Raw genomic sequence first — 24,189 nt, 5'->3', positions numbered from 1 at the left:
AAATGTTAAAACCTAAGCAAGGCTTTTATTTCCTGGAATAGCCTCTGCTGTACCTCATTCCAAAGGAAACACAAACCCTGTTCATTTTGAAATGATTAACAATCTCTGCATTTAAATTGCACCCATTTTTTACACTTTCTGAGCACACTCCTCCTGTAAAATACACATTTTTCAATTCTTTACATTTTCAATTCTTTACAATTAATTTCCCTATTAAACGTCGACTTTGTACATAAATACATTTTGTGAGCACTTCTTGCATTTGGAAACCTCATTGCAAGAAGGATCGGTCGATCGGTCTTAAATATTGAATCATGTTGTTGAATTTATCAATGGGCTTGTCCCTACTTTTTCCAGTCCTCACTCCTTTGCCAATTGCTTCCATGATCTTTTGATGTGAACTACCAACACAGCAATTTTATTCAGCATTAAATGAGCAGAAATTTCACATATGATAGATTTCTGAGAAGTGTGTTGGATAATTGCAGCCCCTTCTCTCCCTCCCATCACAGGTTATTTTGTTACCAATAATCAGCCACAAACAGCACAGGAGATTTTGGAAGAGCATTTCACATCAGCTTTTATTTCATTCACAAACCGCTAAGGAGTCGCTTTTACGTTCGAAGCATTAATGTCTGGCATGGAAAACTGTACTTTGACTTTCATTGCTGGAATTGGAAGTGCAACCCACTCACATATTTAAAGCAAAACTTGTTGTTACTAACCCAACAAAGTAATGGTCATTGAATTCAAGTAACAATGACTCTGATGAATGAATCAAAATAGTTATCAAAAATTAGTTGCCAAAGGCTTTTATTTGCACTATAGGATTTTTAAAAATAAAATAAGAATAATTCTGACTTTCTATCCACAGTCATAACCTTCAAGACAACTGAATTTATAGTAAATATAATTAACTAAAGGTTTAAAAAAATCTGTTCTAGGAACAAGTCAATAGAAACTGTATCTCTTTATCTCTTTTCATACGCCACATGCAGCCTCAGCAGCAATAACCAGGAAAAAGCATTTAAAAAGCCCAGATCATCCCTGTGGGATCCATTTCATATGCATGCTGAAATGTCATTATCTTAGCCTTACATCTAAAGACAAGCAGAGATGAAGCCCAAAGAACCTACCAGTAACACCATGATCTAGTCTAGTTTAGTCAACATTACACAATTGTATGTGTCTACCCACTTTATTAAAAAAAAGAAAGCAATGGGACACAGAACAGAACAGGGTCATAATGAAGACATAAGAACATGGGTAGGTACACTTTAAATCATGGGAGCTGACTTGCCCCCCATATTGATGCGTCACATGATGGCGCTGGGAGGAGGCAGGATGCATGGAGGGTGATCTGTGCCCTTTGTTCATCTCAGTCCCTGCCTGGCTCCTGGGTGAGGGCAGGGGCACTCGGAGGGCACCCGGTGGTGGCGGAGGATGGTTGCCCCCTCAATATTGCAGGGCTCAGCCCCCTGCATACCAATATTGAGGGGGCCAAAGCCCCTTCCAGTCCCTGTATGTGGCGCCCCTACTTCAAATCATCTTGTGTATTATGTGCCAGTCAGAAACTTCCATATCTGACTCAGGGAGTAGATGTTCCTGTTTGCATATTATGCCACAGACCTATACAGCCACATTTTCCTTTGGTATGCTTTTTCCAGGATCTGCCATAGATTTTCCACAACACTGCTTTGATCTCCTTGTTTCTCATGCTATAAATTATTGGATTCATCAGTGGGGGAAGGACACAGTAAGCCATGGCAACTAAACTGTCCAGACCCGCCAGGGAGTTGGAAGTTGGTTTTAGGTTAGCGAAGATGCCAGTGAAAAGAAATAAGGAAACAACGCTGAGATGAGGAATGCAAGTAGAGAAGGCTTTGTCTCTACTCTGTGCCGAAGGAATTCTGAACACTGTTTTGAAGATCTCCACATAGGACACAACTATGAAACTGAAGCAGCCGAGTCCTAGACATGCACTCAAGCCCAGAGCCACAGCTTCAACAAGGTACAAGTCAGAACAAGAGAGCTTAAGTAGTTGAGGTATCTCACAGAAGAACTGATTGATGGTGTTGGAACAGAAAGGAACAGCGAAGGTGGCTCCAGTGTGTAATGTTGCATAAAGGAGACCACTGATCCATGTACTAGTCACCATTTGGATGCAGGCTTCCTTATTCACTACTGTTTCATAATGCAATGGGTCACAAATGGCAACATACCGGTCATACGCCATGACTGTGAGGAGGAAAAAGTCTGATGCCATGAAGAAAAAGAGAAAGAAGACTTGAGCGATGCACTCAGAATAAGATATCAACCTGGTGTTCATGAGACAGTTAGCCATGGCTTTTAGTATTGTGACTGAGATGTACCCAAGGTCCATAACAGACAAATTTGCCAGGAAGAAGTACATGGGATTGTGAAGATGGGGATCTGTGACCACAGCCACAAGGATGAGGATGTTCCCTAGCAATGCTGCCATATAGATCAGTAGAAAAATCACAAAATATACAAGCTGTATCTCCCGAACTTCAGAGAAACCTAGGAGGAGGAATTCTGTAATGGTGCTTTCATTGGACATTTTGTCCTTAATACATTTTGCCCTACAAAAAAACAGGCAGCATAACCAAAGTTAGTAAGGCAGAATTCTCTTTTTGTTACTCATATACCCCCCTTAAAAAGGCTACTTTTGATCTGGGGTGAAGAAAATGTCATAATTTTGACATGGGTGTTGCCCCCCACCGCCTATTTCCTCCCCATTAACAATAACTGAATGGATTTAAAGTTTTAAGGGGGGAGAGAGATAAGTTTCATCATCTCTTAATACCAGAGAACAGCATAGTGCTGCCCGCTCTCCCCATACCAAGCTTATCCAATATACCCGTCTCTCAAATCATTAGAACTACAATAGAAGTTAAATTCTTTGAATCTCATGGCACACACATAGTGCTCAGTGAAGAGCAGTTTATCATGCTGTGGTAGTATTGATTGGGGATGGACACATTAGATTAGAAGGTCCTACTTTTCCTTCCCCAGACACAAATAACTGCTATCAATTCTCATCACATATTTGGAGTAGGAGGCAGGGGTCTAGGAACTGTGTGAATCAAATGGCAACATTCATCCTGTCCTCGCATGGAAATAAAATTCAGTGCCCCATGCCCCACCCCTCTATTTTAATAGAAATGGAAAGAAATGTCAAGAAAAATACATGAACTATTTTGATTGTGAGAGCGAAAGGCACTCATTGGTTAAGTGCAGACAGGAACAAGGAAGGCAAGAATTATGAACTGCTTAATTTTTACCTTTCAGTTGGATGACATGAGGTTGCAAAATATGAATAGGTACTGAACAGGTTGAGGGAACATTCAGGTTAACCCCGATGATATGTCATGTGTTCAATTTGCCCTACTGAAATCCTCAGAAGCTCACTTATCCCCCAACAGAGCCTGTTAATAAATGCATTGCAGCCTACAGGTGGCATCACACATTGTATCTGTGGTCCCAAGAGTGCAAAAGACATTGGGAAAGAGACTACCAAACATTCTCAGTAGAACTGGAGACTCTCAGGTAGTCTCTAAAGCTCATCAGGAGGGAATACGTGAAATAATGTGTGTGTTTCAAAAGGATCAGAAACTTGAAAGTAATAGTTAATGCAGATTCAGGTTGTGAAGTCAGAATTTTGGAAATTAATTCTTCTCATTTACTTGCCTGTATATTTACTTCTATTAATACATGTGCATACTGCACAAAATACTAGAACATCACCATTCCCTGCATCAGGATGTCAGCATGCCCTCTCTATATGACCCCAGTTCAATTTCATAAAAAGGTGCGATGAAACAGCCATATCATAATGATACGTGGCATTCTCCAGTTGTGTAAAAACTTACATAGCCCAAATAGTACCAAACAGGCACAGTAGGGAGATATCTGCATCCCTGGGTTTGTAGTTTGTGAGAGAGTGTGTGAGTTTTGTAAAAGAGACAGGGAGGGAGAGAAATTGGTACCAAATGCTGCCTGACTGTTTCAGGAAGAGTAGAAAACCAGAACACTGGAAGGGATTGAATGGATATCCTGGAATAGGGCAAGGACATGACTTGCTGGAACCATAATAGAAGCATTACACACACACACACAAAAAACCAACACAAACACACTGTGTGTGTGAATCCCATTTATTTGTGACTGATGGTAATCTCTCTACAACAGAGAATTGTGTAACCACCAAAAACTGAATTGTTGCTTAAGTTTTCAAACGTAACAATTAAAGTTTATCACCATTAGCTTCATGAAATTCACAGCTGGATACAGTGTGATAATAATGTTTGTTGGAAAATTATAGTTAACAAACAAATTTAAATCGTAAAATTGATGTCTCTCAGAAATGAAATTGCATAATTGTCATTAACCAAGTAAAACATTTTATATTGAGGTTACATTTTCTTCATCTGAGACTCACACAATAGAGTTTTCAGGTCATTCTCAGCCTCATCATTATCAAAATTATTAATAACAGCTATATGCCCCTTTTCACAGGAACTCAGAAAGTAAAAAAAAAGTGGATTATAGTGTTACTGTTTTCAAACCAACTCTCTGAGGTAGCTGAGACTGTAAGACAGTATCTGTTCAAAGACTGTCCTGTGAGATTCATCACTGAGTAAATTTTTTAATGAATATCGCCTCACTGAAAGCCAGAAGCTCCACCACACCACATTTTTTAGAGATTTCGAACAGTAACAAAGATTAGATGTTTCCCAGGAAAATGATCTACACATCTAGAAAATTCAGCTGAACCATTTTTCCACCCTTGTAGATGTGTGTACACCTTCCCACCAACCTCCCCACCTTTATCAACTTCCATTATTTAATACTACACAGTGCATAGGTCCATTTTCCTGTTTCAGAAATCTGAGCGTAATTAAGGGGGAAGTCTTTCTCCTGGCAAGATGTTTCAGGGCCTCCTTGACTTTCTTGTTTCTCAGACTATAAATGAAAGGGTTCAGCAATGGAGTTACCACTATGTTCAGTATGCTGACTACCTTGTTCAGGTCTAAAGAGTGATTTTTTTGTGGCTGAACATACATGAAAATGCAACTCCCATAGTAGAGTGTCACCACAATTAGATGAGAAGTACATGTAGAGAATGCTTTCTGTCGTCCTTTGGCTGCAGGGATCCTAAGCACTGTTCCAATGATGAAGATATAGGACAAACTTGTCACCAGTAATGAGCCCAGAAGCAGCAAAGCTGCACTTACAAAATCAATCATTTCAATTTTCCTTACATCAAAACAGGCCAGCTTGAGTAAGGGGTCAACATCACAAAAGAAATGTTTAATGACATTGGGTCCACAAAATGGCAGCTGGCCTATCAGGATTGTAGGTGGTAGGACTGCAAAGAAGCCCCACATCCAGGAGGCAGCAATAAGCTGGAGGCAAAGGCGCATGGTCATGATGGCTGCATATCTCAGTGGGTTGCAAATGGCAAGATAGCGGTCAAACGACATGACAGCCAAAAGGAAAAACTCACTGGAACCTGCTGAGAAGAAAATGTAGGCTTGCAAGATACAACTGTGGACGGAGATGGATTTTCTCTGACTCATGAAGTTGACTAGCATTTTGGGGATAACTGTGGTGGTGTAGAGAGCCTCCAAAATAGACAAGTTGGCAATGAACATGTACATTGGGCTATGAAGGCTGTTCTCACAGCACACCAAGGTAATAATGATAAAGTTGCCTACCATAGCAACAGTGTAGGTGATGAAGAATAAAGTGAAGAGTACTGGTTCATCCACCTTAGTATCAGAGAAACCTAAGAGGATGAATTCAGTTACAATCCTTGTCTGGTTCCTCATTGTGATGTGCTGCTGAAACAGTCACTTAGGAAATGGAGAGATGGGTTGCAGCTGGGCAGACAAATTCTTTTTCCACTCTGAAATTTTAGATAAGATAAGACAGGCATGAAAACGGAGTTTGAGAAGCATGGAAGAGTCCATATGGCATTCCCAGTCGGACCATGCATGGAGAAATCAATTTGTTGTTGTTGTTGTTGTTTAGTCGTTTAGTCGTGTCCGACTCTTCGTGACCCCATGGATCAGAGCACGCCAGGCACTTCTGTCCTCCACTGCCTCCCGCACTGCGAGAAATCAATTATGTTTGCTTAAACTAAGGGAAAGAAGGGAAGAGAGAAGTATTGAAAGAACCAAAACTGGAATTCTATGTTTCATGAATGCAAAACATTTGCCCTCTATCAAATTACACAATAGAAATGTGCAATAAGACCGATATTTCATTTTTAAACATAAATAAATAAAATAAAACACTTTAGAGAGTGTTAAACATGTTTATCACCCATTAATTTCAAATGCAAGACATGTGAGTAATTTCCTAAATGTTCCAGTTTAAAATCAATGGTACTGAAAAGCACTAATTGATAACCTGACTCTTATTATTTAATTCATCCAACATGCCCCCAGCTTCTGTTTTAAACTCTTACCGTTGGAATATTTTAATAAAATAAATACACATATTATTATCTCAGTATGTTTCACTTCTTCTACCAGTAGTGACACTGCTGGAATGAATTTTAGAACAGAACAAAGAGAATGAGGAAGCAGAGGAAAAAAGTGGATGGAACATAAACAGTGATGGCAAGAGAAGCAGAAGAGAAAATAGAACCATTCCCACCTCTCTCAGGTCTTCAGCAATAAGCCTTTATCTCTTTTCTCTACAGATGTAACTTGCACCCATAGGGTGCCAATGAAACCCCAATCTTCATTATCGGTTTCTCCTTCTTATTTTCATTGATATGTTTGTCAAAATAAAAGGTAATTCATGAAGCATAGTCTAATTAAGCTACAATTTTTTCTGCCTTGCCTCTTTCAGAGAGCTGCAGGGATAAAACCGAAAACAAACATATATTTCCAAATTGCCAAAATTAAGCAATGGGTCCATCCTCAGCAATATTAATGTTTTTTTCAAGCTTCTTTCAGGTTTTCATTATCTTGGATTCTTACCACCCCCACAGGAGAGAACTGGCTGAACATAGGTGTGTGAGAGAGCAGTTAATACTGTTTTAAAAGTTTCAGTGTAAATATTAGGTGAATGAAGAAGGCAGCAGCCTAGAACATTATAGTCCTTTATCCTTTTCTTCATGATAGAGACCAAATGAACACAGTGTTGTTTACTACAGGATATGTGGAAACAGTTATTCATCAAAGGGTAAGTATGTATCCCCAAGGAACAAATTATATCAGGCCTACCAATATATCCCTGAACCAGTTCCAAAGCACTTATTTGCAGACATTTAAAATACAGAATGAATGAAATATTTTGTTTCTCTGATCACTGAATCTTCCACTGCTACAATAGGTGTATTCACACACAGAATTCAATGAGTTTAGAATTTGTGTATATAACAGGTGAGCTGTACACCTGTACAATTATTCACATGTAATGTTTAATGAGTGTTGAGTCCATATACATATTTACAAAAACTCCGTAGGGAGACAACTTGTGCCTTGGTTCAATGTAATATGTGAACAAGCCTATTGTCATCTGGCATGTTTCATTGGATTTGTGTTGGGTGTTGCACCGTTGTGGAGTTATCTACAAAATGTCTTCTAGATTCACATTTGTGTGAATCTGAATGTCTCTCATCAGGTGAAACATTTGAGGAATTTTGAGGAAAGCAAAAAAATGTATTTCATTACAGCTAATGAGATTTCTTGTGGTAGATGACATAAACTACACTTTGTGGTTGAATATGGCAGTTTAAGGACACTTTCCCAGACTTATTCAAAGCAGTTAGCAAAGAGATAAAACAATAGGATCATGGAAAAAAACTAGAGCCATTCTTTGAAACATGCAAAGGTTAAAATACTAAAATAGTTTAAAATCGCCTCAGTTTCCTAATCATCTGGGTAGACTTGTCTGAACTAAAATGTTTTTAGCTGGCACAAAAAATAGTACAGTGAAAGCAGCTGCTTGATCTCAATAGGCAGGGAGTTCCATAGTGTAGGCACTGCTACACTAAATGATCAAGTTTTTTCTGGCACTTGTAGTAGTGCTGATTTTGCCAATCAAAGTGGTTCAGTGGGCACATGTGGGGTAAGGCAATCTCACAAGCAAACTGGTCCCACGTTATTAATGGCTTTATATACTGATAGTAACAGCTTGAACTTGGACCAATAGCAAATTGTCAGCCAGTGCAGATCTCTGAGCACATGGTCCCCACTTCTGTCAGAAATCGTGCTGCAGCATTCTGCGCTAACTGCAGCTTCCAGATCTAATGTTATGCATAGAATATTAAAATTAATGACCTGTTAAAATCAATGGACATGACTAACGTATGTCCATTAATTCCAATAGGTCTACTCTCAGTAGAATTTAATATGCTACACCCTTTACTGGGGATAGTGTACGTAGAAGTGACAATATTCTAGTGTTTCTAAATGCCTCTGAAAAAGCATTTAAGAACTTTAACAAGTTTAAAAACTCTTACATTACTTTTTCCAGGCCAATAAATGCAAGGCGAGGAACTGTGATGGGAAAAGTTACTAACAGACATCTTGGCAAGCAACTGTGCACAGAGTACACAATTCTAAATTTTAGAGTGCATTCTACCACACCACTTATTTGAGAAGTTAACTGTTTTGTTATACTGCAATAGATGCAGTATATCTCAGGGCTATTGTATTATACGTTCCTCATGCCTTGACTTTGTACCAGGGATAGACAGATCAGTCTAATCTATATCAGTTATCCATACCCATGTGCAGAATGTTCTTACCGGGCAACCTTGCCTAGTGCTACCACTGATATCTGATCAGCACCAAGCAGTCATTTTTGTTCTCTCAGGCATTTGGGTGCTGACATGGACATAGTGCTGTTTCTTGCAGCCATTTTAGGGGACATTCTATCAGTTTATGTAGTAATTATCCTGTTTATGGGACGAACTGTGTACTTATTGAATAATCACTTTTAATGTGATAATGTGTAGTGATAAGACTCCACTTCAAGGGTTATCAACGATTCCTATCAAAAATGTACACTGTACTTCACATGTTTTATTGGTTTATCCTTTCTGGCCAAACTAGAAACAACATTGGACACACACTTAGCAATTGCATGAGTGTTGTTTTTTTTGTTTGTGCTCTCTGATCTGGCTCAGACTGTTATGTTGAGTGTGGAAGTTTTACCCTTTGCTTCTTTGCTGTACACCTGGGCAGTGTTCACACAGCAGTTTATTTCATTTTCTGGATGTTTCCCTGCTAATTTGTGCATTATATTCAAGCTTTCACATGACATAAGAGCCACTTCTTAGAAATCTAAGAGAACAACTGCAGTGCTTCTTTCCATGTTATTTGCTTCAAAGAAGTAGTAGTAGTAGAAGAAGAAGAAGAAGAAGAAGAAGAAGAAGAAGAAGAAGAAGAAGAAACCATGTTTCCATTTGGAATCCATTTGCAAGCCTGAAAGCTTGTACAGGGCTATGTACCAGCTGAAGTCCCGCAGAGTGTTTCACAAGCAAATTTCCTTTAGAAAAGCTGGTTATGGAGCCTCACTCCCCAAACTGCCCTCTCCCCTCAATAGGTGGATCAAGGAGAGGAAGGACACTTGAGGAGCACTCACACACCCAGCAAAGGATTGCTCACTGCATAACAGCTGTAATCCTGCAGGATACAGATGACACTCTGAAATTGGATTTCCTCACTCACCCACCCCAGGATCAACAGCTGTGTAGGGGAAAGGGCAATCTTTCAGATTCTGAGTGAGGCTTTGCCAATGGCTTTCCTAAAAGAAAGCTTCTTGTGAAGCATGGCACATCCACACCAGACTGAATGCTCAATTGTTGGGTCAATCCTGGGGTGGGAGTTGAGGTTGGAAACCACAAAACTAGAAGGGATGTAATGGAGTACCCTGGAATGGGATATGTCTGACTGGCTGGCTGGCACCTTAAACAGAAACATTCCACACCAAAATATTTTGCTGCAGATTCCATTTAATAGAGACAAATGACTGTCTCTCTACAACAGAGTACTAGTTGACTATGCAAAAGAAAATTGTGGCTTAATTCTTCAACGTTTGCAATTAGAAATCATCATAAATAACTTCAAGTATTTCACAACTGGCTTCAGCATGACCAAAAAATTCCCCAGAAAATATTTGTGGAATATATTGCTGCTGGAGATCTATAAATTCAAATATAAAGTACCAGTCAAAACATTAAACAAAACTCAGAAATGCAGCTATATAATTGTAATTAGCTAAGTGAAACAGTTTCTTTGAGGATTTATTTTCCACATCTAACACTCACAGAATAATTTTCAGGTTTGTCGTAATATATATTATTAATAACAATGATATTGGTTTTCTGCTGCTTTCCAAAGGAGCTCAGGAAACCACAAAATTGTGAGAATGTGTGACCCTGGGTGAGAATGTTCAATCTGGTCTTCTCAGTAAAAACTACAAACTCAACCCCACCCACTACTAAAAGTTTTAAAGCTGTAATAAAGATTTTTTATTTTTTATTTTTTACCAATAGTCCCCATTTACTTTCATTGTTAATTAACACTACATAGTGTAGGGAAACTTTCCCCTGTTTCCAGGACTCAGCAATTAATTAAAGGGAAAATCTTTCTTCTGGTTAAATGTCGCAGGGCCTCTTTCACTTTCTTGTTTCTCAGACTATAAATGAAAGGATTCAGTAATGGAGTTATCACTGTGTTCAGTATGCTGGCTACCTTGTTGAGGTCCAATGAGTGGTTTTTTTGTGGCTGAACATAAATGAAAATAGAACTCCCATAGAACAGTGTCACCACAATTAGGTGAGAGGCACATGTAGAGAATGCTTTCTGTCGTCCTTTTGCTGAGGGGATCCTAAGCACTGTTCCAATAATGGATATATAGGACACACTCGTCAACAGTAATGAGCCTAGGAGGAGCAAAGCTGAATTGACAAAATTAATCATTTCAATTTTCCTTACATCAGAGCAGGCCAGCTTGAGAATTGGGTCAACATCACAAAAGAAATGGTTGATAGAATTGGGTCCACAAAATGGCAGCTGGCTTACCAGGATTGTAGGTGGTAGGACTGCAAAGAAGCCCCACATCCAGGAGGCAGCAATAAGCAGGAGGCAAAGTCTCAAGGTCATGATGGCTGTATATCTCAGTGGGTTGCAAATGGCAAGATAGCGGTCAAATGACATGACAGCCAGAAGGAAGAACTCACTGGAACCCGCTGAGAAATAGATGTAGACCTGCAAAATGCAACTATGGAAGGCGATAGATTTTCTCTGACTCATGAAGTTGACTAGCATTTTGGGGATAACCGCAGTGGTGTACAGAGTCTCTAAAAATGACAGGTTAGCAATAAACATGTACATTGGGCTGTGAAGAGTCCTCTCACACCACACCAAGGCAATAATGATAAAGTTGCCTACCAAAGCAAAAACATAGCTGATGAAGAATAAAGTGAAGAGTACAAGTTCAACCCTTTTAGTTCCAGCGAATCCTAATAGGATGAATTCAGTCACATTCCTTGTCTGGTTCCTCATTGCAATGTGCAGCTGAAAGAGTCACTTGGGATAGTGGAGGTACAGGTATTGGTCATACCAATTCTTCTTCTGCTGTGATAATTCTGGATTATGTAAGAAAGGTATAGAAACCATGAGCCAGAGAAGGACAAAACTTCCCACATGCCTGTTTCTGTGAGATAATGCATGGAGCTATACATGAGAAACATCAGCTGTTTTTGTTTAAATCAAGGGAAGAAATGGACCATGAGAAATTGAAAAAAATACAATATATTAGGACTGATATACTATTTTTCATAGATTGAAAACTAAGCCCTTTCTTGTACTAAACTGAATAAATGATGAAATAAAGAAAAGTTTCATTAAAAAACTTTTAAAAAGCTTTATAGACAATAAAAATGTTTATCTCCTACAAATTTCAAAAGGGGGAAGCATAAGCAACCTCCTAAATAAGTTTGAAACTAGTACACACAAGTTCTTACCTTCAAGCTTAATATTTAATTTAACTGTTTGAAACTGTTACTGTTGAAATATTTTAATAAATAATGAACCATATCTGATGCTGCTGCTTCGGCAGCACTTCAGACTTCCACTAATGCCACAGAACTTTTCCCTCCTCTCCTCCATAGTGTCTCCTGCATCCTCAATATCTGCTCCAGAGAGGAGGAAGACCCATTGGAGCAGATTTAAAGAATACATAGAGAAGACAGGGTTGAAAGTTCAGTTGTTCAAATCGAACTCCCTACATGAAGCATTACTCAAAACCCTATATTTATATATATTGTTATGGAACAGGCTCCCCTCCCCAGCTTGAGGTGGTTTTTTTTTTTACTTCTTTTGGCAGTACAGTGGTACCTTGGGTTAAAGATGCTTCAGGTTACAGACTCCACTAACCCAGCAATAGTACCTCGGGTTAAGAACCTAACTTCAGGATGAGAACAGAAATCGCATGGCAGCAGTGCGGCAGCAGCAGGATGCCCCATTAGCTAAAGTGGTGCTTCAGGTTAAGAACAGTTTCAGGTTAAGAACAGAGCTCCAGAACGAATTAAGTTCTTAACCCGAGGTACCACTGTAGTAGTATTGCTGCAATACCTTTTAAGCAAAACAGGGAAAAAAAATGTGCACCAGAAAGTGGATGGCACATTAGTAGAAAGAGCAAGGGAAGTAGGAGAGAAAAGAGAACCATTCTGCAACCCTCTCTCTTTGCAAATATAATTTGCACCCATAGTGTCTCATGGAACCATAAATTTCCCATCATTATCCTTTGCTCCCTCTTATCTTCCTTGATTTGTTTGTGAAAGTAAGAATTAAATCATGTTACCATGGATGGTCTCATTGAGATACATTGTTTTTATCTGTCTTGCCTCATTCAGAAAGCTATAGAGATTCATACTGGAGACACACCCCTCACAGTCATATTTCCAGTTTGACAGCAATAAGTAATTTGTTCATTCAGGGTCATATTGCTTCTTTTCAAGTTTCTTTTATAACTTCATACTGTTAGTTTTGTGGGCCATGGAATCATTTTAATATTTGAAGCAATTGGAGGAGGATAATACAGTGGTACCTCGGGTTACATATGCTTCAGGTTACATACGCTTCAGGTTACAGACCCTGCTAACCCAGAAATATTACCTTGGGTTAAGAACTTTGCTTCAGGATGAGAACAGAAATTGTGCAGCGGCGGCACAGCAGCAGCAGGAGGCCCCATTAGCTAAAGTGGTGCTTCAGGATAAGAGCAGTTTCAGGTTAAGAACGGACCTCCGGAACGAATTAAGTTCTTAACCCGAGGTACCACTGTACTTAATACCCTTTTAATTTTTTAAAAAGTTGCAGTTTAAATATTATAAGAATTAAGTAGCCACCAACCTGTGTCATGCCCCACTCTTCTTTTCTTAATGATAGAGACTGAATTAGTACAACTCTGTTTCCTACAGAATATATGGAAAAAAATTGTTCATCATTCAGCAGGTATGCATCCCAAAGGATCAAACTATGGCAACACTTTCCTGAGTCAATTCCAAAGCACATATATGCAGAACTTTAAGAGTTCTCTGACCTCAGATTCAATGCCCTAACATAAAGTATAATGTTCCTCCCATCGCTTAAAATCAGGCTGATCTCACATTACATTTAATGTGTGTAGAACATAAGAATTTGAGTTGTGCACTTGTTCTGTTATTCTCATGTAATGCTTATTGAGTGTATAGCCTGTCCTCGTGTGTAGACAATTGTTGAGCCATATAAATCAACAAGGGCACACTCTTAAACACAATGCGGTATATATATATATATATATATATATTTTTTTAAATGATATTTATTCCAAATTTAAAATTACAAAAAAGAGAAAGAAAAACCATACAAAATACAAAGAAGACTTTAACCATAACAAAGCGAAAAATAAAAAGATAAAAGTGAACAATAAAATAGAATAAAAAAGAAGACTTAACAAAAAATATAAAAATGCATTAAGTTAAAATAAAACGAAAACAGATCAAACCTTTACATAGCCTTTTCCCTTTACTTATTTCCATGACCTCCTCTCACCTCCCAATTTTGTATTCTAGTTCAGATCGTATTTCCAGCAAATCCTTCTAACCTTATTTTCATTTACGTATTTTAAAATTAAAATAATGTAATTAAACCTCCTCTGTTTCATCAATTTCATCAACTCATTTTTGCTTAATCCTTTATATCATATCTACCAAAACGACTTAATTTTCATTTTCCAACCTCTTTCTAACAGGCTTTTATATTGCAGTATTTTTGAAGGTATATTTTGAATTTTTTCCAATCTTCTTCCATCGACCCTTCTCCCTGGTCTCGAATTCTGCCGGTCATCTCAGCCAGTTCCATGTAGTCCATCACTTTCATCTGCCATTCTTCTCGGGTGGGCAATTCTTGTGTCTTCCAGTACTTCCCGATGAGTATTCTTGCTACTGTTGTAGCATACATAAAAAAAGTTCTATCCTCCCTTCGCACCAATTGGCCGACCATGCCCAGAAGAAAGGCCTCTGGTTTCTTCAGAAAGGTATATTTAAATACCTTTTTCAATTCATTATATATCATTTCCCAGAAAGCCTTAATCCTTGGGCATGTCCACCAAAGGTGAAAAAATGTGCCCTCAGTCTCTTTACATTTCCAACATTTACTATCTGGCAAATGATAGATTTTTGCTAGCTTGGCTGGGGTTAAGTACCACCTGTAAATCATTTTCATTATATTTTCTCTTAAGGCATTACAAGCCGTAAATTTCATACCTGTGGTCCATAACTGTTCCCAGTCAGCAAACATAATGTTATGTCCAAAGTCTTGTGCCCATTTAATCATAACAGATTTAACCGTTTCATCCTGTGTATTCCATTTCAACAGCAAGTTATACATTCTTGATAAGTTCTTAGTTTTAGGATCTAACAATTCTGTTTCCAATTTTGATTTTTCCTCCTGGAAGCCAATCTTCTTATCTAAATTATAAGCCTCCCTTATTTGATAATAATGAAGCCAGTCTCGAACTTTAGTTTTTAATTTGTCAAAGCTCTGCAGCTTTAATCTATCTCCATCTTGTTCTAAAATTTCACAATATTTTGGCCAATTTGTCTCCATATTGATTTTTTTCAGAGCCTTAGCCTCCATTGGTGACAGCCACCTTGGTGTTTTACTTTCTAACAAATCCTTATATCTCACCCAGACATTAAACAATGCTTTCCTGACAATATGGTTCTTAAAGGCCTTATGTGCTTTAACCTTGTCATACCATAGATATGCATGCCATCCAAAGACATTGTTAAAACCTTCTAAATCCAAAATGTCCGTGTTTTCAAGAAGCAGCCAATCTTTCAGCCAGCAAAATGCGGCTGATTCATAATAAAGTTTAAGATCTGGCAGGGCAAATCCACCTCTTTCTTTAGCATCAGTTAAAATCTTAAATTTTATTCTGGGCTTCTTGCCCTGCCAGACAAATCTCGAAATATCTCTCTGCCATTTCTTGAAACAGTCCATCTTGTCCAAAATCTGCAATGTTTGAAACAAAAACAACATCCTAGGCAATACATTCATCTTTATCACAGCAATTCGGCCCAACAATGATAACTTCAATTTTGACCATATTTCCAAATCCTTTTTCACTTCCACAATGCGGTATAGAGACAACCTGTCCACAAGCCTATTGTCATGTGGGGTAGTATTGGGTGATGCTCTTTTGCTGGTTAACCTCCAATATGACCCCTTTTGTGGAATTTGGATGTCTCTCCTCAGGTGAAACATGTGAGTAACTTTGAGAAAAGCTCCAGGTATTTCATTGCAACCAACAGATGTGCCAACTCTAGGGGGCCAATGTGTCTCCAGCTCCCTCAATCTTTATTGGAAAGGGCGCCTCAATGTTGAGGGGATCAGACACAGTGCACATGCATGACGTCACAGGTGTTGCACATTGCGTCACAGTTTCCAGAACACTCAGCCTACTCCAGATGTTGTAATGTCCTGCATGCTGATTGTGTGACACCACACGTGTGTGATGCACAACGTGTGTGATGTCACATACATGCAGTGTGTGCTAGCCCCCCTCAATCTTGCGGGCAACCTGGAACCTCTGACAAATAATCTGATTCCCTGAAGAGAGATTACACAGCCCACAATGTAGTGGTGGAATAGTGTAGTTTTTTCTTCCGAGCCCCTACAGGTGCAATGACACTCCATTGGGGTCAGGGAAGCACCCAACACCCCTCTATGGGATTGCCCAGTGTTGACCACTGGGAGGGTGCAAGCCAAGCTACCAGGGTGTCACTGGGCAGCTAGGGGAAGAGATTCCAGAGTGGCAGAGGCTCTAACCTGAGTTTAGTACATGGCTCAGGCCCCTTATGCGGGCCCTTATTCTATGCTGATCCAGCCCACTCCATTTCCTCCAAATTATACAGAACTTCAGAAACTCCTAACAATATTAAGCCTTTTTTTTAACTTAGGGAAAGGCAAAAAAACAAAAAACAAAATGAGGGAAAGGCAAAAAACAGTAACAATTAATGAAGGCCAAGAATTTGAAGCTCAGTGCAAAGAAAGAGACACTGTTTGGAGGGGGGTTCCTCAGTTTGTTTTGGTAGGGTACATCCTTTTCTGTATGGGGTCACCCTCCCCCTGAAGTTGCAGTTGTGCTCCTTACAGGTACACTTGGATCAATTACTGTCCTTAGATGCACAAATGGCATGTATTTTGTTGAGTGCTTTCTGGATAGACATAGATTGACTTCAATGTTCTATGCTCTGATAAACCCTAGGCTAGATTACAGCAGCTGCATTATACACGAAACTGCCTTTAAACTTAAGAGTATATGAAGCATGTGCTGGATAAGGCCAAAGTCCTATCTAATCTAGCATTCTGTTCTCCCAGTGGCCAAGCAGATGCCGATGAGAAGCTCACAAGCAGAAACTGAGCACAGAGCACTCCCTGGTCTATGATTCCCAGCCAGAGGCATATAGTCACTGATAGTGAAGACCATTGATAGTCCGGAAGCTGCATCTAGTGCATAATAAAGCAGGTGGATTTCTGATGGCCTCTAGGGAGCCAAAACATTTATTTTCTTCTTTTTTCTTCAAATCACTTTTGCAAGAGCTGGCAGATTTCTAAACAGAGAAGCAGCATCAAACTCCGCAAAGGTCACCACACACCCTTGTTGTGAGCTACCTAACACTGTATGTGACCAACTAGCACAAACACAATGCATACCCTGACACACTTTCAGCAGAAAAAGAATGAAATGAGAATCAAATTTGGAGAAGCAATCATGTAACTGGTCCACTGATGCAGCTTTCCTTACATAATGATACCTCTGAAACCTTTCTAAGAAGAGCTAAAGCAGTAGCAGTTGAAGACCCAAGAGATGTTATGATCTCTTGCTAAATTAAATTTAGGCAACAGCTTCAGAGACCACATGGGGAAGCCAGAGTTGACTGTGTTTTCTCACAGAAGTAGGCTAATTTTCTCTCCTGCTTATTACAATACCAGTGATCACATCAAAGCTGTAAGTACATTAGATTTTTGAAGGTCTTGGTGAAGTAGAATCTCAGATCTTGGACACATCAGGTATTTATGGTGCACTTATTTCATTTCATTTCATTTCATTTAACATGTATCAATTCAAGAGTTTCAGGCTTGCTTCTCACACAATGTTATGGCAACTAAAGCGAAGCATTTTATTTTAATGGCAGATTTGAGGTTTTCCCATTGACATTATGGGACTTTAATTTGCTTCCTTCAGACTGGATTCTCTCTCTCTCTCTCTCATCTAGCTAGCTAGTTATCATCTTAATTTTGCTACTTAAACACATTTAGTGTGAAAGCCACAGAAAGTCCTGTGAGATTGGGCAATGGCTTTTAGATTCAATAATTCATTAAAAATGATTGGACAAACAATGAGGGCAGGTCAACATACCAATTGAAGCATCTAGGTACAGATGCATTGTACTGCTAAATAATACATTGAGGGACATAACATATAGGATGAACAGCAAATTTTCATATGTGGTGAAAATATTTTATGTTTTGTTTTGGGGGAAATTAGACTTGTCTGCTGCATAATTGCCTTCCAAAGGAGGTACATATCCTTCTCTAAAAGGTATTGGACCACTTCTAATTGCTTCTTTGTTGAATTCTTTGTTGTTGTTCTAAATAGTCACATCTTAATGGACACAATCCCACTGACTCCAGTGTCAACACAGAAAAGCAAAGTGGGAGAGCTGCTATGCAGCCCCTTAAATGGAATCCATCTGTCTCTTCTACAGCAGGCACAGATAACTCAAGAAACACTGTGGTGGTGGTGGTGGTGGTTAATTTATTCCCCACCCATCTGGCTTGGTTTTGCCAGTCACTCTGGGTGGCTCCCAGCAGAACAGTAAAAACAATATTATAATAAGGATTTTTGTTATATCTCAGCCTATTCCTTATAATGAAGAGCAGGGAGGTGGGGAAGTGAAGAGAGATACATAGATGTGCAGATTAGAAGAACAGCATGGAAAGCAGAGTGTGATTAAAATGGAAGCAAAGGTATAGAAATTCCCATTTGATAGATGTAATCTGCATATGGTTGGAAACTATTGAGCCCAACTGTACTCCCTCAGTGTTCCTATTACTGACATGCATGTTGCTGGACAGCAGGTAATGTTAGCCTTCTTATGTATGAGAATTAATTTTCAGGTCAGGAGTTTAATTTTTAGGGTGCAAGCAGAGGCAGTTCTAAGGAAGCGTGACTGGTTCAGCCACATCAGGTACAGAGCATCTGGGGTGTCACATCAGATACCACCACTATTATGCCCAATGGAAGGCAAGAGGCGGGTGCGCGTGCTGGATTTTGATGTCGCACAGGGTGCCACTGATGCAAAGTCTGAATATAAAACATGGAGGCAAGCTGAGTCAGTAAAACACACTCCCTTCTTATGGATGAGATTTTTATTTTTATTTTTACTTTTTAGCGTGATGATAGTAAATTCTTTCTGCCGAGTTTCTGGCATTCAGAGTAGACAATATTAAACTAGATGGATAAACATAAGATCACAGGAGGGCATAAGAAGGCACTGCTGAATCAGGCTTATGGCCAGTCAAGCCCAGTATTCTGCTTTCCAGTCACAGCAGATAAGCAGCTGCCTACAGGAAGTCCAAAAGCAGGAGACAGATAAGATTTTTTAAGACAAAATTTAAGTTCCTGAAATTTTTCACAAGGTAAAGTGACCAAAAATAGAATCACCCATATACTTTGAACATTGTGAAGAAATAAACTGATAACCAAATGAAAATGTGGATAAAATGAAATAAAAAAAATATTATTTCCTCCCTCCAGATATTTGTCACAAGTCTTCAGAATGGCAGTGGATAACTTCACAAGCAGAGTTACAGAATTTGTATTAGTAGGAATGTCACAAAATTCAGAATTTGAACAGTTTTTATTTTTTCTGTTCCTGACAGTTTATATAGCTACTTGGTTAGGGAATGTCACCATTATAATCACTGTAATATCAGACCACCATCTCCACATGCCCTTATATTTTTTACTGGCCAACTTGGCTTTTCTGGATGTTAGTGAATCTACAGTAACTGCACCTAAATTGCTGCAAGTGCTCTTTTCCCAGAACAAAACCATCTCCTTCAATGGATGTTTGACACAGATTTTCTTTTTTCACTTCATTGGGGGTACAGTCGTTTTCTCTCTTGCAATGATGGCAGTTGATCGATATCTAGCTATTCACAAGCCATTGCAATACATGATCATCATGAACAAGAAAACCTGCTTTGGGATCATTTTGTGTGCATGGCTAGGTGGCTCCATTCACTCCATGGTCCAGGTAGCACTGATCCTGCAATTACCATTCTGTGGTCCCAACATACTGGATAATTTCTACTGTGATGTTCCACAGGTGGTCAAATTGGCCTGCACAGACATCTATACTGTTGAACTACTTATGGTCTCCAACAATGGACTTGTTGTGACAGGAACCTTCATTGCTTTGCTCATTTCATACAGCATCATCTTGTTCAAGATAAGAAATCATGTCTCAGAAGGGAAGCACAAAGCTCTTTCAACATGTGCAGCCCAGATCACAGTAGTGAGTTTACACTTCATCCCATGTATCTATATTTATGACCAGCCCTTCAAGAAATTTACAGCGGATAAGGTGGTCTCCATTCTCTACACAGTTATCAGCCCAGTGCTGAATCCAATCATTTACACATTAAGAAATACAGAGATGAAAAATGCTATAAGGAGGCTAGTGAGGAAAGTGCTGAGGTTTTATCAGAAAGATTCAAAACTGTAAATGTTATTTAAATGTATATTGATTCTTATTTAAGCATCCTTATATATTGCTTTAAACTTATTTAGTGATGAAATTACCAAAAAAATAGATTTATATTATATTATTAGTTTCTGCCAAATGCCCAGGAAAAGAGAACTGCATTTACCTGGCACTGAAATGATGAGAAGTGGGGTTTTCTGCGGAAAGCATTCTTTTTAAAAAATGAGATACGACTACAAAAAGAGCCTGTTCTCTTGTCACCACCTTCTGGACCTCCCTCAACAGTGGCACAAAGAGAAGGGTTTCTCATGATGATGCCACAGTCCCAGTAGTTTTACACAGGGAAAGTCAGTGCTTGGGGTCCTGGGCCACATAAGGCTTTTAATATCTAAACACCTCAAATTTGACATGGAAACAAATGGGCTGCCAGTGTATATTCAGGCCGTAAACTATATTTACGGTTAAGGACATAATGAGTTGGATTTATGTAGTAGTAGTAGTAGCAGCAGCAGCAGCAGCAGCAGCAGTAATAATAATAATAATAATAATAATAATAATAATAATAAATTTTATTTATATCCTGCCCTCCCTGGCCAGGACCGGGCTCAGGGCAGCTAACATCAGAGTATATAATACATTAAAACATAATGTAGGCCATTTCAGGAAGTTAAAATTAGTTGAATGAGTAGTTCTAATAACAAAAATGAAATTTGCAATGCCTGAAGGTGAAGCTTCAGGGTTGAGAGCAATAAAACAAGAAAGACTCACTGTGTTCTGTATAAGAATTAATGCATGGGTACTCATCTAAAGTACTGATCTGCCCGCTGTCACTATAGCAGTGTTAGTGTTGATATTTTATTCTGTTTTTAGTTTATTGCTGATTTTATTTTTAAAAATGTTTTCAATAGTTGTTTTTAAGCCCTTTTACTGTTGATGTTGTTGTTTTATTTTCTTCATAAACTGCTTTTTACAACCAAGCGGTGCATAAATTTGTCCCCATGAAAGAGGCAGAGTGCCATGGGGTCATGTGGGCCTTCAAAAGGCTACTCAGCTGTAAGCCTCAAAGGATAGCATGATCTAATGGGGCTATAGTCAAGGTATTGCTCTTTGACCTTTACTCCTGACCATTAGGTCCAGTCGTGACCGACTCTGGGGTTGCGGTGCTCATCTCACTTTATTGGCCAAGGGAGCCGGCGTACAGCTTCCAGGTCATGTGGCCAGCATGACTAAGCCGCTTCTGGCGAACCAGAGCAACGCACGGAAACACCGTTTACCTTCCCACCGGAGCGGTACCTATTTATCTACTTTCAGTTTGATGTGCTTTCGAACTGCTCGGTTGGCAGGAGCTGGGACCGATCAGCGGGAGCTCACCCTGTCACGGGGATTAGAACCACCGACCTTCTGATCAGCATGTCCTAGGCTCTGTGGTTTAACCCACAGCACCACCCGTGTCCCTCTTCTTTGACCTTTAGAAAAGCCCTATTTGCACTTGCAGTGGTGTGGAGGGGTCTTTGTGCTTATTGTTTAGCAGCACTTTCTACAAAAACCTCATGGGACATGGTGACATTCTCTGGATTCTATGAAGTGTTACCAGGCTCTCAGCCTGTTTGTGAAAAGCCCTGCATGGCTGCATGTGTTTGGAAGACATTTCTGTAAAGGCTGGAGTTTGAAAATGACCCTCAACCACTTGAGATATTTAACATTTTAGGTGCAATTTCTTGCCCCCACCATCAAATTATTTTCAAAGTTTTCCTCTCTTTCGCCCCCTTCAAATGTCTTCTTGTTTTGCTGCCAACAGCTCAAATTTTCAAAACCCCACCCTTTTTCTATACACTTTTTGACCCATTAAGGCTTAAGCAAATAAAAGTGCACAAATAATCTTTGGTGGGACACCAGGGTCTTGTTAAGCCTTGTGTTTACGCTGTGTACACTTGATTGTGGGATGGTGACAGTGAGGGGTTGAGCACTTTGGATGCCATACTTAAGCTTCAAACAGTATTTCACTGCATTTTCCTGATGTTTTATTACCTGATAATTTCCATGTTTTATGTGAGCTTTCACATGATGTAAAAGCCACATCTGAAAAACTAGCAGAATCTGGTGGAAGTTTAGCACTCATTTCCATGTTATTTGCTTCCATAAAAAATTCATTTGCAACTCTGAAATCAGAAAATCACAGGAGTTTTGTGTTGTAATTTCAGGGCTTAGCCACAATTCTATTTGTCTGGGAACCCCTTGATGGGGAATCCACACAGAACAGGGTGACATGTGGATAGCATAATCACATATGCAAGGCCAATCACAATCCAGCTGTCATAAATCCTGGGATTGAATTGACAGACTATGATGCAGAAGGGGGAAGAATGTGTGTGCCCTGAAGGGTGGCTGTGAACTAATTAGGCAAAGGAAGAAGGCTAAGTATAAGGCAGGGGAGGGGAGTGGAGGAGAGCAGAGAGACTTAGTGAGATAGACCATACAGTAGGGCTGTCTTCCATCATTTTTTTGGAGTTTTTGAGAAAAAGAAAAAGTCTCAACAGCTTTTGGGGTGTCCTGGTTATTACTTTTTGAAATAAAACCAATTTTGGAAAGAGCAAAAAATGAGCACAGAACTACTGATATATCACAAATGGATTCTTTATTTACTGCATTCACAATTATTTAAGATAAAATCTATTTTGGAAAGAAACTACTTTTGCCATTTTATGGGTGTTTATTGTTTGTTTACAGATAGTTGCCTTGGTGATATTAGCTTGTGTCTCTTGCAGTAGACCAACCACCCTCTTTATTGTTTTATTGTAGGTGTTCGTCAGGCAGGATAAACCCATTTCATTTCGTCAGTCACACATACGTTTGCACACTGCTGAAGACTGAAGAATCTGTTTTCCATCTCTGATTGTGTGCCAAACTAAATACAACATGGTACTTGCAATTAGCAACAGCATGAATTCATTGTCATTATCATTATCATCATTATCATTTTTTTGCTGTGTGTTGTGTGCTGAGAGAGAATTGCAGTGGGGAATTTAATGGTGAAGTCTGGATAGTTCACTCAGCAATTTATTTATGGCTGTGGTTCACAAGTTAGTTTGATAACAGTGAAATGCAATTAAATGTGACCTTGTACCACTCGTACCAACACTGCAAACAACAAGAGAAAGAACTGAACTCTTTCAACACACCAGGTCTAGAACAAAAATGAAGATGAAAGATTACACACGTGTAATGGATTATAAATATATACGTAAGATTTAACCAAGGTTGCTGTTTGTAAGGTGAAATCGTGGACAGCTGGAAGAATAGCTTGACAACAAGTGAAGGATGTCAAGTGGAGACTAAATAAGAAAGGAAGCAGCGAAACAGTTCTAATAACATATCTTGGACATACGATTGCATCGGAAGTGGGAAACCTGATTTTAAGAAATTGTATTAAATTAATTTGGTTTGACTGGAATAGTTTGGAAAATTAATAAAAATATTTTTTAAAAAACAAAAAGACAAACCAACCACAACTAGATCAGACCCTTATGTTTGGGTGTTGACCTTTAACCATTTGCTTCATGCTGTAGTCTTGATCAGATATGAGTCTATGGCGCTATTTGCATTGGGAAGAACTTCCATTGGCCCAAATTGGTGGTGGGGTCGGGAAGCAGAAAACTAGTAGGGGTGTAATGGAGTACCCTGGAATAGGGCATGGCTGGGTGATTGGCTGGAAGCCTAAACAGGAACATTCCACGCCTCAGATCCCACTTATGTTAGAAAAATGACAGTCTATCCACAACAGAAAACTGTGTTATCACAAATTGTTCCTTAATTCTTCAACTCTAAAATTAAAAATTATCAGGAATACTTTCAAGGAATTCACAGCTGCCTCTAGAGAG

The 24,189-nt window shown here is 39.2% G+C and overlaps 4 protein-coding genes across 4 annotated transcripts; 1 reads left to right on the top strand and 3 right to left on the bottom strand.

The window, feature by feature from the left end:
- Positions 1-1,588: 1,588 nt before the first annotated feature.
- On the bottom strand, positions 1,589-2,581 carry LOC308461848 (olfactory receptor 14I1-like; the record flags this gene model as incomplete). The annotated part of the gene is made up of 1 exon (XM_080979013.1): positions 1,589-2,581. One exon carries the CDS (start codon positions 2,579-2,581, stop codon positions 1,589-1,591), a length of 993 nt encoding a protein of 330 aa, XP_080835139.1.
- A 2,272-nt stretch (positions 2,582-4,853) lies between these two features.
- Positions 4,854-5,855, bottom strand: LOC308461847 (olfactory receptor 6E1-like; the record flags this gene model as incomplete). Its single annotated transcript, XM_080979012.1, has 1 exon — positions 4,854-5,855. The coding sequence occupies one exon, from the start codon at positions 5,853-5,855 to the stop codon at positions 4,854-4,856; it is 1,002 nt and encodes a 333-aa protein (XP_080835138.1).
- Positions 5,856-10,610: 4,755 nt separating this feature from the next.
- LOC308461846 (olfactory receptor 6M1-like) lies at positions 10,611-11,555 on the bottom strand (the record flags this gene model as incomplete). The annotated part of the gene is made up of 1 exon (XM_080979011.1): positions 10,611-11,555. One exon carries the CDS (start codon positions 11,553-11,555, stop codon positions 10,611-10,613), a length of 945 nt encoding a protein of 314 aa, XP_080835137.1.
- Positions 11,556-19,735: 8,180 nt separating this feature from the next.
- Positions 19,736-20,332, top strand: LOC308461845 (olfactory receptor 4D9-like; the record flags this gene model as incomplete). The annotated part of the gene is made up of 1 exon (XM_080979010.1): positions 19,736-20,332. One exon carries the CDS (start codon positions 19,736-19,738, stop codon positions 20,330-20,332), a length of 597 nt encoding a protein of 198 aa, XP_080835136.1.
- Between the last annotated feature and the right edge of the window lie 3,857 nt (positions 20,333-24,189).

Source organism: Podarcis pityusensis (genome assembly GCF_964106645.2).
Source record: "Podarcis pityusensis genome assembly, chromosome: 13".
In the NCBI taxonomy this organism is placed as follows: Eukaryota; Metazoa; Chordata; class Lepidosauria; order Squamata; family Lacertidae; genus Podarcis; species Podarcis pityusensis.
The sequence above is the reverse complement of the archived record's forward strand: the minus strand, read 5'-3'. Positions and strand labels throughout refer to the sequence as shown.